General features: G+C 37.8%; 1 protein-coding gene across 2 annotated transcripts; it reads left to right on the top strand.

Annotated features, from left to right (window-relative positions):
• The first annotated feature begins 2,759 nt into the window (after positions 1–2,759).
• On the top strand, positions 2,760–13,924 carry si:dkey-33c9.6 (active breakpoint cluster region-related protein). Of its 2 annotated transcripts, none has more exons than XM_057339724.1 (22): positions 2,760–2,909; positions 3,045–3,163; positions 3,403–3,507; positions 4,263–4,520; positions 4,767–4,874; positions 4,952–5,006; positions 5,117–5,169; positions 5,264–5,401; positions 5,503–5,618; positions 5,732–5,888; positions 6,244–6,369; positions 6,562–6,637; positions 7,038–7,133; positions 7,236–7,307; positions 9,573–9,670; positions 9,754–9,858; positions 10,411–10,577; positions 10,890–11,029; positions 11,240–11,374; positions 11,734–11,839; positions 11,975–12,095; positions 12,909–13,924. In XM_057339724.1, the coding sequence occupies exons 1-22, from the start codon at positions 2,855–2,857 to the stop codon at positions 12,996–12,998; spliced, it is 2,496 nt and encodes an 831-aa protein (XP_057195707.1). In that variant the 5' UTR covers positions 2,760–2,854; the 3' UTR covers positions 12,999–13,924. The 2 variants fall into 2 exon arrangements, with proteins under 2 accessions (XP_057195707.1, XP_057195715.1); XM_057339732.1 differs by having other exon boundaries at positions 4,263–4,322.
• The last annotated feature ends 294 nt before the right edge of the window (positions 13,925–14,218 follow it).

The raw sequence follows: 14,218 nt of genomic DNA on the forward strand, positions 1-14,218 counted from the left end.
ACACAATTCAAATTAAAATGTAAACTTTGATTTTCATTTTATTTTATTTTCTCTTCTCTTTTATTTCATTTTCGTTTTCATTTTCTTTTTCTTGTTCACAGTCATACAAATTACATGTTAATTAGTGGGTGTGGACGAGCGTCTGCATTACTGGGAACGCCCACAAAAAACGTCATATTCGTTTATTTGAACGAACGTGTGTAGACCTTGTCAGGCGCTTGGCATTAGCGCTTTGTAATGATGACGATGACTGTGCCTGGTGCAATACCGAAAATTGTTGCATGGTGTTCTGCATCTCTGATAAGTTAACAGACGAACAAACTAAAGCATTGGAGAGCCCGTATCTCTAGCGTGCCCTGAAACATGCCGGAGCGCGATTGTCCCCACTCCGCCGCTGACCTGCTCACTGTACATTACCATCCGCACCCGAGCACGCTATCATCATTACACTGTGACTGCTTTTAAGAAAACATAAACAAAGCGATCTTTGTCAGCACAATAGAATCCATCGTTATGTTCGGTTTGAGGTTGATAAGATGTGTTTAACCTCACGCGCGCTGTGCGCAGACCAATTCGCTTATGGTATCACAAGAGCGGCTCATATGTGTTTAAATCAGCCCCGCGTACTTCATTCATTATGATTATGAGCCAATCGTTATACAAAGTGCTGCACTATGTTATGAATGCATGTTTTAAATGATGCGCCTGTTTAAATTCCTTGAAGTTCAGCTGTCATGGCAAAAAACATCTAATACGCACAGCACTATTAATTGATTCGAATGGTTTTTTTTGTCCCACGGCGCGGTGACACAGGCCTGCACTTATAAGTGTTGTAGGTATTAGATGTTTTTTGGTATGAGCCCAAGCAATGTCATCAATGTACATCGTACTGAGAAAAATTGCAATAATATCATGTATTATTATGTATTCTGGCTTCACATTTTCACATTTATTATCTGTACTATAGAAATATTATATAGAAGTGTATAGAAATATATTTTCACTAACTGTATGTAAAGCCACTCAAATAACATTTTATTTTGGATTTTTTGTTGATCTATTCTATGGACCTAGATTGGAACGTCAGCGCCCTCTTTAGGCTTTACCGGATAAATACAGCAAAATTGTTGCTACATAAAACATTATTTTGGATTTTGCGTTGATGTACACTATTGACCTGGAGTGGAACGTCAGCGCCCTCTTTAGGCTTTACCGAAGAAACACAGCTTGCCTGTAGACACATGCAGTTGTTTTTAAATATTTTTATTAATGTGTCTGCGCGCATTCTCTACAGAGTGTACGGCACTTTGACGCCAAAAACAATAGTCTTGTAAAAAATTACGCATGCACGATACGTCGCAGACTGACATAAATTCACATTCCTGGCAGCATAGCCCAATTCCAATTCATCCGCCTTCCGATCCTGAAAACAATATTAACACAAATGAGTAAGAAATTATATAATTCAATATTAATTATTATTAATTATTATTTTATTTTGATGTGAACATTTTTACTCTGAAATACAAAAGCTACATAAGGGGGTATTTGGTTAATTTGGGCATATTGTGCCTGTACATATCAGATATGGTCAAAATAGCACTGTGCATTACTGATTGGATTACTGAATTCCCTTATACAATTACTTTCCCCACTTTACAGACACTCTGTTTAAAATTACAATTCTATGATGAAAACATTTGAGCATGAGCTAGAATATCTATTTCCAAATGGATCAGTTAAACATTGGTATTGCTATTTTAAAGCTGCTGTCCTAAAATCATGATTTTTACATTTGTGTGTGATTGTAAAAGTGATACGCTCTTTATCCAGCAGTAGGTGGCAGTGTTAAACAGTGGTAGATTGCCACATTTCACCGTTTTAGAACACGTTTAAGTCATGATGTATCTTTTACTTTTAAAGTAATTAAAATTTGATAAATAATACTGTTTATTTGACTAAGATATTAAATATAATATAGTATATAACACGTGCGTGTGTGTCAATGTATGAAGAGTTCATTTGCAAAAACAGATAACAACGTTTCAAAAAAAGCAAAAATCATTTTTTAATGTGCATTCCAATTAATATAAATCAATCTGCAGTTTGGTTGTTTTAATTAAATAATAATAGCTCGAAAACATACATACATGATTTTTACATCTGTTTTATTCTTTTAAAGGGACATTTCACTACCAAATCAAAATTTCCCCATGTTTTACTCACCCTCAAGGCATCCTAACTGAATATGGTTTTCTTCTGGAAGAATAATCCAATCAGAGTTATAATACCACCACGTATCAATTTGCTTCCAAGCGGTAGAATGGGAGTAAACGGGTGTTGATTTTTTGAAGCTCAGAAAATCCATCGATCAAAGAACTGCTTGACAAGACTCCGTGGTCTTAACAAAGGTCTTCTGAAGCGAATCGGTGCATTTGTTTTCTCTTAAACAAACGCATCGATTTGCTTCAGAAGACCTCTGTTAAGACCACGGACCCGTGTCGAGCAGTTCTTTGATTGATGGATGCACTTTTTGGAGCTTCAAAAAAATCAACACCCGTTCACTCCCATTCTACCGCTTGGAAGCAAAATGATAGGTGGTATTATAACTCTGATTTCTTCTTTCAGAAGAAAACCATATTCAGTTAGGATACCTTGAACACGAGACTTCCCTTGCCCCTTGTGGCTGATTTATTATTGTATTTATGAGAATCAGGAAGAAAGCAAGCTTTTACTACAGGCGACTGTCAGTGTGTGAAAGTGAAAGCTACATATCACAGACCGACTGCAGCTTTTGAAGAGAGTGACACACTGGCAGAGCACACGGAGCACTTCTCTGCACCAGCTGCTGGTGATGGAGCTCTATAGAGAAGCGGATCACTATCTTATGTCCTATGGCATCTCACCTGGTAAGACTGTGCAAATAAACATTTGTTTCATTAACATGTGTTTGGTTTTACTGTTATGTTTTATTAAGTTAAAAATGCACTTTGCTCATGTGACATGGTAAATTCTGCTTATATTGTTTTATGGTTTCCTGTTAGTGACGGAAAATGAGAATGAGATGAGGGATTCTGACTTACTACAGGATGTGTTCAATGCGGAGACAGACTGGGTTTCTCACAGCCCTCTGCAAACTGAACCATGTGTGTCATCCGCTCCAGTAAGTCTGCATTTAAAGCCTTTACTGATAATTACTGTAGCTGATAACAAACTTATCTATCAGTGAGTTATTGTGGTTTTACTGTGGCTGGTAGATGATAATTTACCTTTTTGATCAAGCTGTGCAAATATATAGCCAATATGCACCAGTTATGTTGTTTGGATGTTACTTGGTAAATTATTTGGGTAATGATGAATGGTCAACAGAATTCAACTTTTTTTGTTGTAAAAATTCTCTAGATAGCAGATAGCCCAGATGACCTTCTACAGAAGAGAATGGTGGTTCTGAAAGGGCTTCTGACCAGTGAGGAGATCTATCTGACAGAGTTAGAGACGCTGCTCACGGTAATCTGCACACCTAATCTACATCTGTTGATAACTGACCAACAACATTTTTTCAATTCATCAGCATTTATTCATATCACTTCCTGTCCTAAACACTTCCTGGTTATAATAATGATATCTAAAAATAATAAGTGTGAAGACCAACCCAAAATGGAGGAACATCAGAGAAAAAAAATAATGTGCTAGCTATTATTTCTAGCCTCCATTATCAAGAAGAAGTTCAGAACACCATATTATAGAAAACAAGCACAGATCAGCTATCATTTCTAGTGTACTTTACCAAATTTTTAGCATTTTCTTTAAACACCTCTTCAGATTAATAGATTTTCTGAATATAATATGGAATTTCCATATTCAGTTATAAACAAATGTGTCTGAATATGTAAGCACTGATTTTAGAGAATAGTCTCAAGCTCAATACCTCCTTCAATAATTTATTTTCCAGTTTCCAAAACATCTTATTCAAGTAAATCCCTTTTCTCATCTGTCACTTCCTGCAGATCAACTTCTCTTTCTCTTAGCGAAGTACTGCTTCCCCTTCTAGTCTGGTTGTCATTTGAGTGCCAAAAAAAATCCAGAATGACATGCAAGGATGAAGTACAGAACACATAAAAGTGTCATATTTCTCATTCACTTCCTCGCAGTGTTGAGTTATGTTGAGCTGAACGTTCTGCAAATGTGTCGTATAGTGTTCAAATAAGTGTGAAGTGTGTAGTTTAGCATTCATCTGATCCCCTTCATCTTTTTACCTACAGCCCATGAAAGCTCTGAAGGCAGCAGCAGGTACATCTCAACCTGTGTTGTCCACTGAGGAGGTTCGGACTGTGTTCTATCAAATTCCTGAACTCAGAGACCTGCACAAGGACTTTTACACTAGCCTTAAAACCAGACTGCTTAGTGAAAAAGGGCTGGATCAAGAAGATAGGTCTCAAAATCAGGGGACCCTGGAAAGTGCAGTGATACTTTACCAGGGGAACCCTCAAGTACCTGTAGGAGATCTGTTTCTTAAGTTTGTGAGTTTTTTTGGGGTTATGTAAAAATATGTTTAGGTCATTATGTACACTTATTTTTTTTAAAGTATATAAAGCCATATCTACAATGATTATAATTAAACATGCTGAATTCTAATCTATCATAACGTTTGCAAATCCTTGTTTATGAAACAATTAACATTTCATTGGCCATTTGAGAACATTGGTTATATATCCTTACACCCTGCCCAGACATGTGCATTCATGATTGTTGTATTTATTGTATAGGTTAACCAGTTAGGAGTGTACCGGGGCTTCATTGATAACTATGAGAATGCGCTGGAGATTGTGCAGAAGTGTATGCTGTCAGACCAGCGCTTTAGGACACTAGCAGAGGTCTTCTGTTCTTCTCTTTTTAATTTTTATTTTGGGAAGCCTGGCATTTGTTTATATTTGTTCTCTTTAACATTTAGAGTATGATGTCCTTCAAAGGGTCAGATAGGGTCAAAACTAAGTATACCATGGAAGGTAAACAGATGGTTTTTGTTTGTTTCTCTTTGTGTATCTGAATACATTTGTAAACACTGGTTCCATTCATTGATCAATTGATTCATTGATTTCCTTTTTGCACTCCATAGCTCTCCTGTATAAGCCGTTGGACAGAGTGATGAAAACCACCCTCATGTTACATGTAAGACACTGTTCAAGCTCATTTCTCCCTGCGTGCATAGTGTTTATAAATTTTCGTTCATGCTCAAGGATTTATTATTGTTCATCTCTCTCAGGAACTGTGGAACCACACGCCACCTGATCACCACGATAGTGTCTTACTGCAGGAAGCCCTTCGTCTTTCCAGCAGCTTCCTGTCTGGGGTCAATGAAAGGTCCCAGTGCAAAAGGGCTGTCATGCTCAGCAAAGGAGAGGTACTCGTACACCTTCAGTGTCACATTACAATAGTGCAATTGTACAAACTGTTCCATGCCAGCTTGAGTGTATGCTGATATTTAATCTATGTCTGCCATAGAGACGTCAACTGATACGTGATGGGTTTGTGGTGGATGTCTGTGAGAGCGGGCACAACCTGAGACACCTCTTCTTGTACGCAGACTTGTTGCTGTGTGTCAAACTCACAAGTACTGGGTAGGTCCCCACCAATCAAAGCAAACTACTATACGTTTAACATCACAATTTCACATTGGACCATATGGATTTGTAGCCATAAACTGAGTTTGTATGCATGTTTCCAAGTGTAGGAGACAAGCACATTACAGGTTTTGCTGGTACCTGCCATTGGTTGGCCTGAAGCTGCAGTGGGCTTCGGAACAGCTTCCCTCATCAGAATGCCAAATAAAAATCAGCAAAACCAGAGCCAAAATGTACCAGCTCAAACAAGCACTCCAACAACACATGGTAAGGCAAGAGAGTTTAGACTGGGTGTGTGTGATTTTCTGTCATTTAGCTACTATTTTAGCAAACTAAGAAACATGTTTTGTTCCATGTTTTGTTCAAGCAATAATGTGTGTGTGTGTCTGAGTTTGTTTCTAGCCTAGATTAACTATTGTGGACAAATATGCAGATGGTTAGACAAATCTTTAAAACAACTATGGGCATGTCATCAACAGGAATGACAAAAAAAAGTTCTGTACATGTGAATTAGAGTTAGTCTATAGTCATTCTAGAGTCTTTCATAATTTAGATGTAATTTAGAAATTAAATACAGAACAAAATAATTATTTAGAGAGCTACATAAATATGTTTGTTACAGAAAGGTGGCAAGGGGTCATTTTCACGTGCAGTTGAACGTTTGAGGCGGAAGCTTGAAGAATGTGAGCTTTGGCTTTTAACAAACACACCATCCTTTACTTTAGATCTACACAGCACCAGTGGAAAGGTGAGACCACAGCACTCTCACACGTGAACACTTGCACATCCTCTCTCACGGATGTGAGACACGCATTATCTTAAAAAACTCCTTAAGACGTTTAAGCAGATGAGGAACATTGAGAAAAACCAAGACTCAGGAAATTCTATAATAGGCTTAAGTTTAATAGACTGGTATTAAACAAGGTTTCTTTCTCCTCAGAGTCACACAGTCCGATTGTATTCTTTATATGACTTGGATGAGTGGAAAGAGGTCATTGAGATACAGAGTGGAAAGAGTGAGTGCATCTTCTTCCAAATGAGCACCTTTTCCCATTGTTTGACTTTGTTTAAAGGGATTTTCAAAAAAATTCTTCCATTAAAGATGGCTTTCAATTTGTGATATATTATTTTATCATTTATTTGGTTTAGGATTTAGTTGTAACACAAGTGACAAATTCAAACAAGTAGCAAGTTCAGTCAATAAATTCAAATATTAAAATAACATGCAAACTAAGAATGTTAAACTATTTCGTATTATTTCGTAAAACAATAGTAATAGTGATGCTTTTAATTTAAGGCTTGTCGATATCTTTGTCATGACTGTGAAGTCAAATACCACGTTTGTTCTCATATTATGACCTAGTTTTAACATTTTCCATTTGTATGTTTGTGAATGTGTGGTAAAATATTTGATAGGTATAGAGACAGTTCCTCCAGACCTGCTGTCTGTCACTGGTTCCTGTATCAAACTCAGAATGACTCAACAACCTCCCCTTCATTGTGTTAAATCTAGTAAAGCTCTCTCTGTATCTTCCACACAGTAAATAATGTTTTCTAAATCTCTCCAGTGCACAATGATCATACAGTCTCTCTCTCCTTCTGTGGCTTTCACAGATGAACAATCACACGTGTGTGGGAGCATATATGTGATGGTTCATTCGGCGTGTGGTCTGCAACATCCAAGCAGTAAGTCACATTACAGACATATACATATCTTTTGACCTCTGAATGGAAGTTTCCGAGCAACAGATCAAACCACAAGCTCATCGCATGCAATCTGCTTTGTGTATTTAACATACTGCCTTTATTGAACACTCACTTCACCAAGTCTCTGCAATACCCAGCCAGACATACAGTATGATGGGTAATTGACACTTCTACTTGTAAAGACAAAAAAGATAAAATGTCATATAAATTAAAAAAATCAACCCAGTCACTTAAACCAGGGGTTCCCAAACTTTTCAGCCCGCCCCCCCCCTCAAAATAACAGTGCCAGTGACTCGAGAACCCCACTATTCTCGGAGGTGCATGGTTAAAATATACAAACGCTGCGCGCAAATCAACACATTCTCAGTCCCGACTCGTCACATATTTACTCTCGGTTAGCGTCCTTCGGCGTCACTTTTGAACGCGCAGGGTACCCCTTTGGCGTCGTTTTTCGACGTGAAGGGCACGCGAATTTTACCGTTATTATGAAAATGTATATTAGATATCATTTGCAATGATGATGTTTCGGGGTTAATGGCCAGGATAATTGCGTTTACATGACGCTATTCAGACAGTTTCACAGTTTGAGCAAGTAATGTAACAGTTTATTTATCGTAATATAAAACACATAATACAAGCAGTCACAATGTCGTTCAAAAATACAGATATTCCAAGGGTACCAACGCGAAACGATAAATTTGTACGAGGAACAGAACAGATCCGAAAGAGATCACCGTCCTCCGTAAATCTCAAATCCAGTGAAGGAACGACGTTCAAATATTGCCGCCAGAGGAAGTTACGTCAGCTTCGATGCCATTGGCTCTCCCGTGTCTCGTGACCGAGACATTCGTTCATTTCGTTGGCTTTGAACGTGAAACGGTATTGGCTCCCGCGACCGACTTCATCTAGCTGTTCCGGTTTGTCTTTTGAATGGGAGCGACTTCATGTATTCACGGACAAGCAGGGCATCTTCATGTAAAGTTATTGTACGGCTTTGGTGCAAAAAGGTCTTCGAAACGAGTTTTTGTTATATTTTGTAATGCTTTTGGTCAGTTTGTGCAATAAATACCTGTGACTTTACTTTTATTCGCGTGTTGCTTTTCAAATGGCTGAGAAGTGGTTAGGGTTAGGTTTAGGGTGAGGTTGGGGTTAGGTGCTACAAAATATTTAAACCATAAATAATTATGAAATGCTAAGAATTGCACGTATCTCGGTCTGGAGCATTTAGCAAACAGCAACGCAGTTCCCTGTTCGTGGAAAAACGACGCCAAAGGGGTACCCTGCGCGTTCAAAAGTGACGCCGAGGGGCGCTGACCGAGCGTAAATATGTGACGAGTCGGGAGTGAGAACGGGTTGCGCAAATGCGCACATGCACCTATTCTACCCAAACGCGCATAATGACAACACAATAGAGCACAGTCTAACATAATATTATTTTATAGTTATTTACTCATCACTTTACTTGTTGTTGTACATAAACTATGAACTATTAGTACAGATGGACGAATTTCATCAAACTTGATTCGAGTGCTGATGGATGTGCCTCTTTTCGTACCTGAGGACGATGGCCCCTTTGACTGCGGCGCTTCTACGCCCTCCTAAACTGGCCTCCCTGTGTTGTCTTTTGTTGATATTAAGCAACGTGTGATTTCGACAAATAAGTAAATAATCTGGGTGCACATGGGACTGTTTAACGTGGTGCTGTAAATGGACTTGCTGCACCTAACCTAATGCGGTTGCTAATGTCGTTAATGTGACGTAATCACCTCAGGGGTCATGATGGAGAGGGAGGAAATTCCTAAGGCTGATGGCTTTTTATTTGCTTGGTTTTATTTTAAACTTAACTAATATATATTTTTATTTTGTTACACTTATTGATTTCATAAGCTATTTCTAATAATAAAAAAAGATTTCTGGAAATCATCTTGCGACCCTGCCCTCGCAGTTTTGCACCACTTTGGGGAACCCCTGACTTAAACTACCTTAGGAGGTGGTTTAAGACACGAACAAGGCATGACTCACCCTTGTGTACAGTAAATGCATGTGGTTGTTCGGGCCACAAAAGTAAACTTTAAAGCCTTAAATTTGACAGTTTTTGGCATCATCCCAGAAGTGTTCTGCATCTTATTGGCACATAGTCTTGGAATAGTAGAGCAGATTTATAGCTATTTCAATGCAACACATTTATGTAAATGTTAATTGTATGTGTAAGAAACATTGTATCTTTGTGTGTTTTATATACAGGTGTATATGTATGTGTAGAGGTTGATGGCTTTGAATTCTACGACAGGCAAAAACAAACCTGCCTTTCAGCATTCAGTGTGACAACGGTGTGGGATGAGGTGAGGAGTTGGCATATTGAATTTTTAGATTATGCCATCTTTAGTTTTTGGATGCATATATCAGCTTGTGTTATGGTAAATAGGAGCTAGTGTTTCAAGTGGACGGAGCTCAGCAGCTGTTCCTGGTGGTTGTATCTCAGTCTGAGAGTGACTCGCAGGATAACATCTTGGGTAGAGCTGTGTTACAAGTGAGTTCACATACTATTTGGTCTGTGACTATTGGTTATCATTTTTTTTAAAAGGACAGAAAAGGCTCACAGATGGAAATTATGGTAAATTTAGGCCTTGCGGAAACAATCTTTGTGACCTGCTCCTTTAAAGCAGTGGTCTAAAATCTGGCATTGACTCACTGTTTTCATATAATTAAAGGGAGGGATAGTTCAGACAAATTAAACAATATGTCATAATTTATTCCCTCATATCTAGTTCAAAACCTATATATGACTCTTCTGTGGAACACAGAAGAAGATATTTTGAGAAATGTCTTAGTGTACATGGATGAACAATGGATGTCAGCAATGGTGTGGACAATGGATGTCAACATTGTTGTTCGGTTACCAGTATTCCACAAAATATCTACTTTTGTGTTCTACAGAAGAAAGTCACCCATACAGGTTTGAAATGACATGAGCATGAGTACATTTTTCCCAAGCTATTGTTTATAGGATGTACTGTTGTTTTTATTTTTCGTAAAGATATTATGGAAAAGCAGACATATATGTTGTATGTATACTTTACAGCTAGACCCTGACATCATGTTTAAGAAGTGGAAGAAACTCACATGTTCTTTGGGGCATATTGATGTAACCTTGTCAATGAAGTACTTGCCCCACCCTCTTGAACCTCCTAGCTGTACCCCTCTCATACCGGAACCAGTGTTCTGTGTGCAGATTGCACAAGTGGCAAAGTGAGTTTACAAACCAATTCATTTTCAAAGAAGTGGGATTCATGTTTTTCCTAAATTGAACATTTGGCCTGCATGTTTTTTGTTGTTGTTGAGGAAATGTAGAAATAGTAGAGGTGATTGGCCATAAAAAAGAAAGAAGGAAATTAAAACAGAAAAAGGCAACAAAAAAGGGTTTCTAGGCCTAATCATGTGCGTGCGTGCGTGTGCGTGCGTGTGTGTGCGTGTGTGTGTGTGTGCGTGTGTATGTATGGTTTTACATAGCTATACATACATCAGTGACAAAATTGCCCCTGTGTGTGTGTGTGATGTCAGGCAAGAGGGTGTGCTGGTCCCTCACATTGTCCGTTCCTGTGTGGAGGAGGTTGAGAGGAGAGGATTGAATGAAGAGGGCATCTACAGAATCTCAGGAGCTAGTAGAGAGATACAAGAACTCAAGCATGCATTCAACACTAGTGAGTGGGTTTATGTGTGTGTACCTATTTAACAATTATTTAGGATTTTTTGGGGTGTCCTCCTTTGGAAAAACAAAAAAGTTAATAATGTTGTTTTAATAATGTCACTTGCAGTATCATTGGCAGTATATGAAAACCCCATGGTATGTGTTTGTGTTAATTCTAAACTCTTTGATTTCCACAGTAAGTATCTGTCATTATTGTCTGTAGATTACCGTGAGGCTGTGAGTAAACTGAGGAGTTTAGATGTGAACGCAGTGTCAGGCACTTTGAAGCTATACTTCAGAGAACTTCCTCTAGCTCTTATTCCCTCTGACCATTTCCAGGGCTTCTCAGTAGCAATAGGTGAGTTTCTTACACACAAGGTCAAGCCCCTTTATATTATTATTACAATGTAGAACCTGTCCCCTTGGTGAAAGTAAATATCAAAATGGCAACTTCTGTAAGAAAACCCCTGTAACTGTAAAGCTTCTGCAAGTTTTATTACAATTGACAAAGTTGCAATGTGTAACTTTTGTCTGTATAGCGCTATTTGGAACATAAATTTGCAGATTACTTTACTGTACACACTTTGAACTCTTTGAAAGTGTTAAAGTCAAATGATGTTGATTTTACATTTCTGGCGAAATCTCACCAGACATCTCAAAGTATAAATCATTATTATAAGCTCACTGTAGAATAATCTCTCTCTCTTTCCCTCTCAGACATTGCTGACCCATATGTCAGGGCAAACCATATGCTGGCTGTATTGCAGGGCCTACCAGATGTAAATCGCAACACCTTCCTCTTCCTCTTACACCACCTGAGACGGTACATCACTTCCTGTCCTCAGCTCATAACTGTCAAAACACTGATTGCGTTTCAGTCCTGACCTGTCTTTCTCTCTGGCTTTTTTGTTATTGTTCCTTGCTTTCTCTTTCTTATACACATCTTTATTTTCCTCAGTGTTGCAGAGAAGCAGGAACAGAATAAAATGTCTTTAAGTAATTTGGCCACAGTGTTTGGCCCCAGTCTCTTGCGTCCCCCAGTGGATCGTGTTGACATATCTCAAGAAGTGGAAGTTCAGGCAAGTTATTCTTCATTTCAAAATGAAATACATATTAGTTCAAATCATAGTAACATGAAAGAGTATTGATAATGGTTATTCATTATGATATATTTAGTTTTCATTCTAGAGGAAAATACAAAAGAGGCACATTTTCAAACGATTTGAAAATGGTTTACTCATTTACATTTATGCATTTGGCAGACGCTTTTATCCAAAATTACTTACATTGCATTGTATTATACATTTGTTTCTGACTATGTGCAATCCCCTGGGATCAACCCATGACCTTGGCATTGCTAGTGCCATGCTCTAACCACTGAGCCACAGGAAAGCTTACTCATATTTTAGTTCATTTACGTCAAAAGGACAGTTCACCCAAAAATGAAAATTATGTTATCATTTAGTCATGTTACTCAAGTTGTTCCAAATCTGTATGCATTTCTTTGTTCCGATAAACACAGAGAAAGATATTTGGAAGAATGCTTAGAACCAATCAGTTCTTCACCACCATCGACTACCATAGTAAGACAAATTACAACGGTAGTCCAAAGTGCCCCAGAACTGTCCTACATTCTTCAAAATATCTTATACAAAAAAAGAAATGTATAAAGCTGTTTTTCCTAATATGATTTTTAGGATTGCTGTTGTAGTAAAAATTGGACTTTATATTTATAATTATATTTGTAATACATAATTTTATTTAAAATGAAATATTTTTACATATTTATAATTATACATTTTGAATTATTTTGATAATGGTAGATCGTGGTAAAACCAATGTTTGAAGTAGCCTAACTGACGACCTCTACTGGTGTGCTTTTTTCATTATAGGTTCAAGTTATTAATCTCTATCTACAGTGTCATAACCTTCCCGAACCTCTTCTTACTAAACCTCTGGACCTAGAGGAGCTAGAGACATGAGCAACAGCCATAAACCAGACTCATTCAAAGACTCAATTTTTATAAGCCATATGTTTTATGAAGGCATATTTCTTAAATATATTAAGTGAGATTCTATTCCCATTTTTTACAGTTTCTAAATAAATGAGCTTGAAGCTAAACTTTGGTCTTTGGACAGTATTTAGTAAAACATCAGTTGGCAACTATCATAGCTTGTAAATGCAGCCAAAGTCTTTCAGTTTTTTATAGCAAAAGACTACAAGTTCTGTGAGATTCATGGACTATCTCACATGCCTTCTCTTGTCTGTATCTAAAGTAGTCCATTTTAGATGTTAAGGTTTGTTTTGGTTCCTTATACTGCTGTGGAATTAAATCCTCTTTTTAACTTTTTTTGCAGACAGTGTAATGTTTGCCTACAGAACTTTCAGAAATTTTTATTTTCCCCTCTACCCAAGAAATATTCCCCATGCCACAGTTGTCCTGGAAAGTTTCTTGGTTTTCAAGTACTCAGCTGGCAGTAAACAGAAATAATGTTAACTGCCATTCTGTCAGGTTCACTATCGTCAAAAATGATTGACATTAGCATACAGTTTAGATTTGTGGTATAGTTCTGTTCTGGGCAAAAACTCCCTGTCCATCCATGTAGCCAGCATGAATAAGAGCAGGGAGCGCAGCGATAACCCCCCTTAGGGTAAACAGAACAGGAAAAATAGGTGTCATTAGTTCTTAATGACATTTAAGTGTAACACATCATGTAATTGAGACTTATGAAAAGGAATAGCAGAAGTCAAGTCCTGATTGAAAATGTGAATTGGAGTTGGGGATGGAGGGGGGTAATGTGCTCCTGAGCAACGCGATAAGCTGCTGTTAGCTGAATGAATTTTAAAACAGAAGCTGTGATAACATCATATTTCTAGGTAGATGAAGATCAGCTGATGTGAGCCTGACTCACGTGACATGCCAGAACTAACGTGTACACTTGATTTCTTAATTACAGTACAAACTAAGAAAACTGCTATATGAAATTGCTATTTCTAATAACTTGGACCTTGATAAAAGTCAGCAGAGGGGAGCAATTTCATATAGCTGTTTCCCTAATTTGTACTGTAATTAAGAAATCAAGCGTAAAGCGTTAGTTCTGGCAGGTCACATGAGTCAGGCTCACATCAGCTTTTGGGTACACAAAAAAGCAATGTTACTTACAATTTTGATGAGTGGTAACACTTTACAATAAGGTTGTA

This window comes from Triplophysa rosa, linkage group LG1, assembly GCF_024868665.1.
Source record: "Triplophysa rosa linkage group LG1, Trosa_1v2, whole genome shotgun sequence".
In the NCBI taxonomy this organism is placed as follows: Eukaryota; Metazoa; Chordata; class Actinopteri; order Cypriniformes; family Nemacheilidae; genus Triplophysa; species Triplophysa rosa.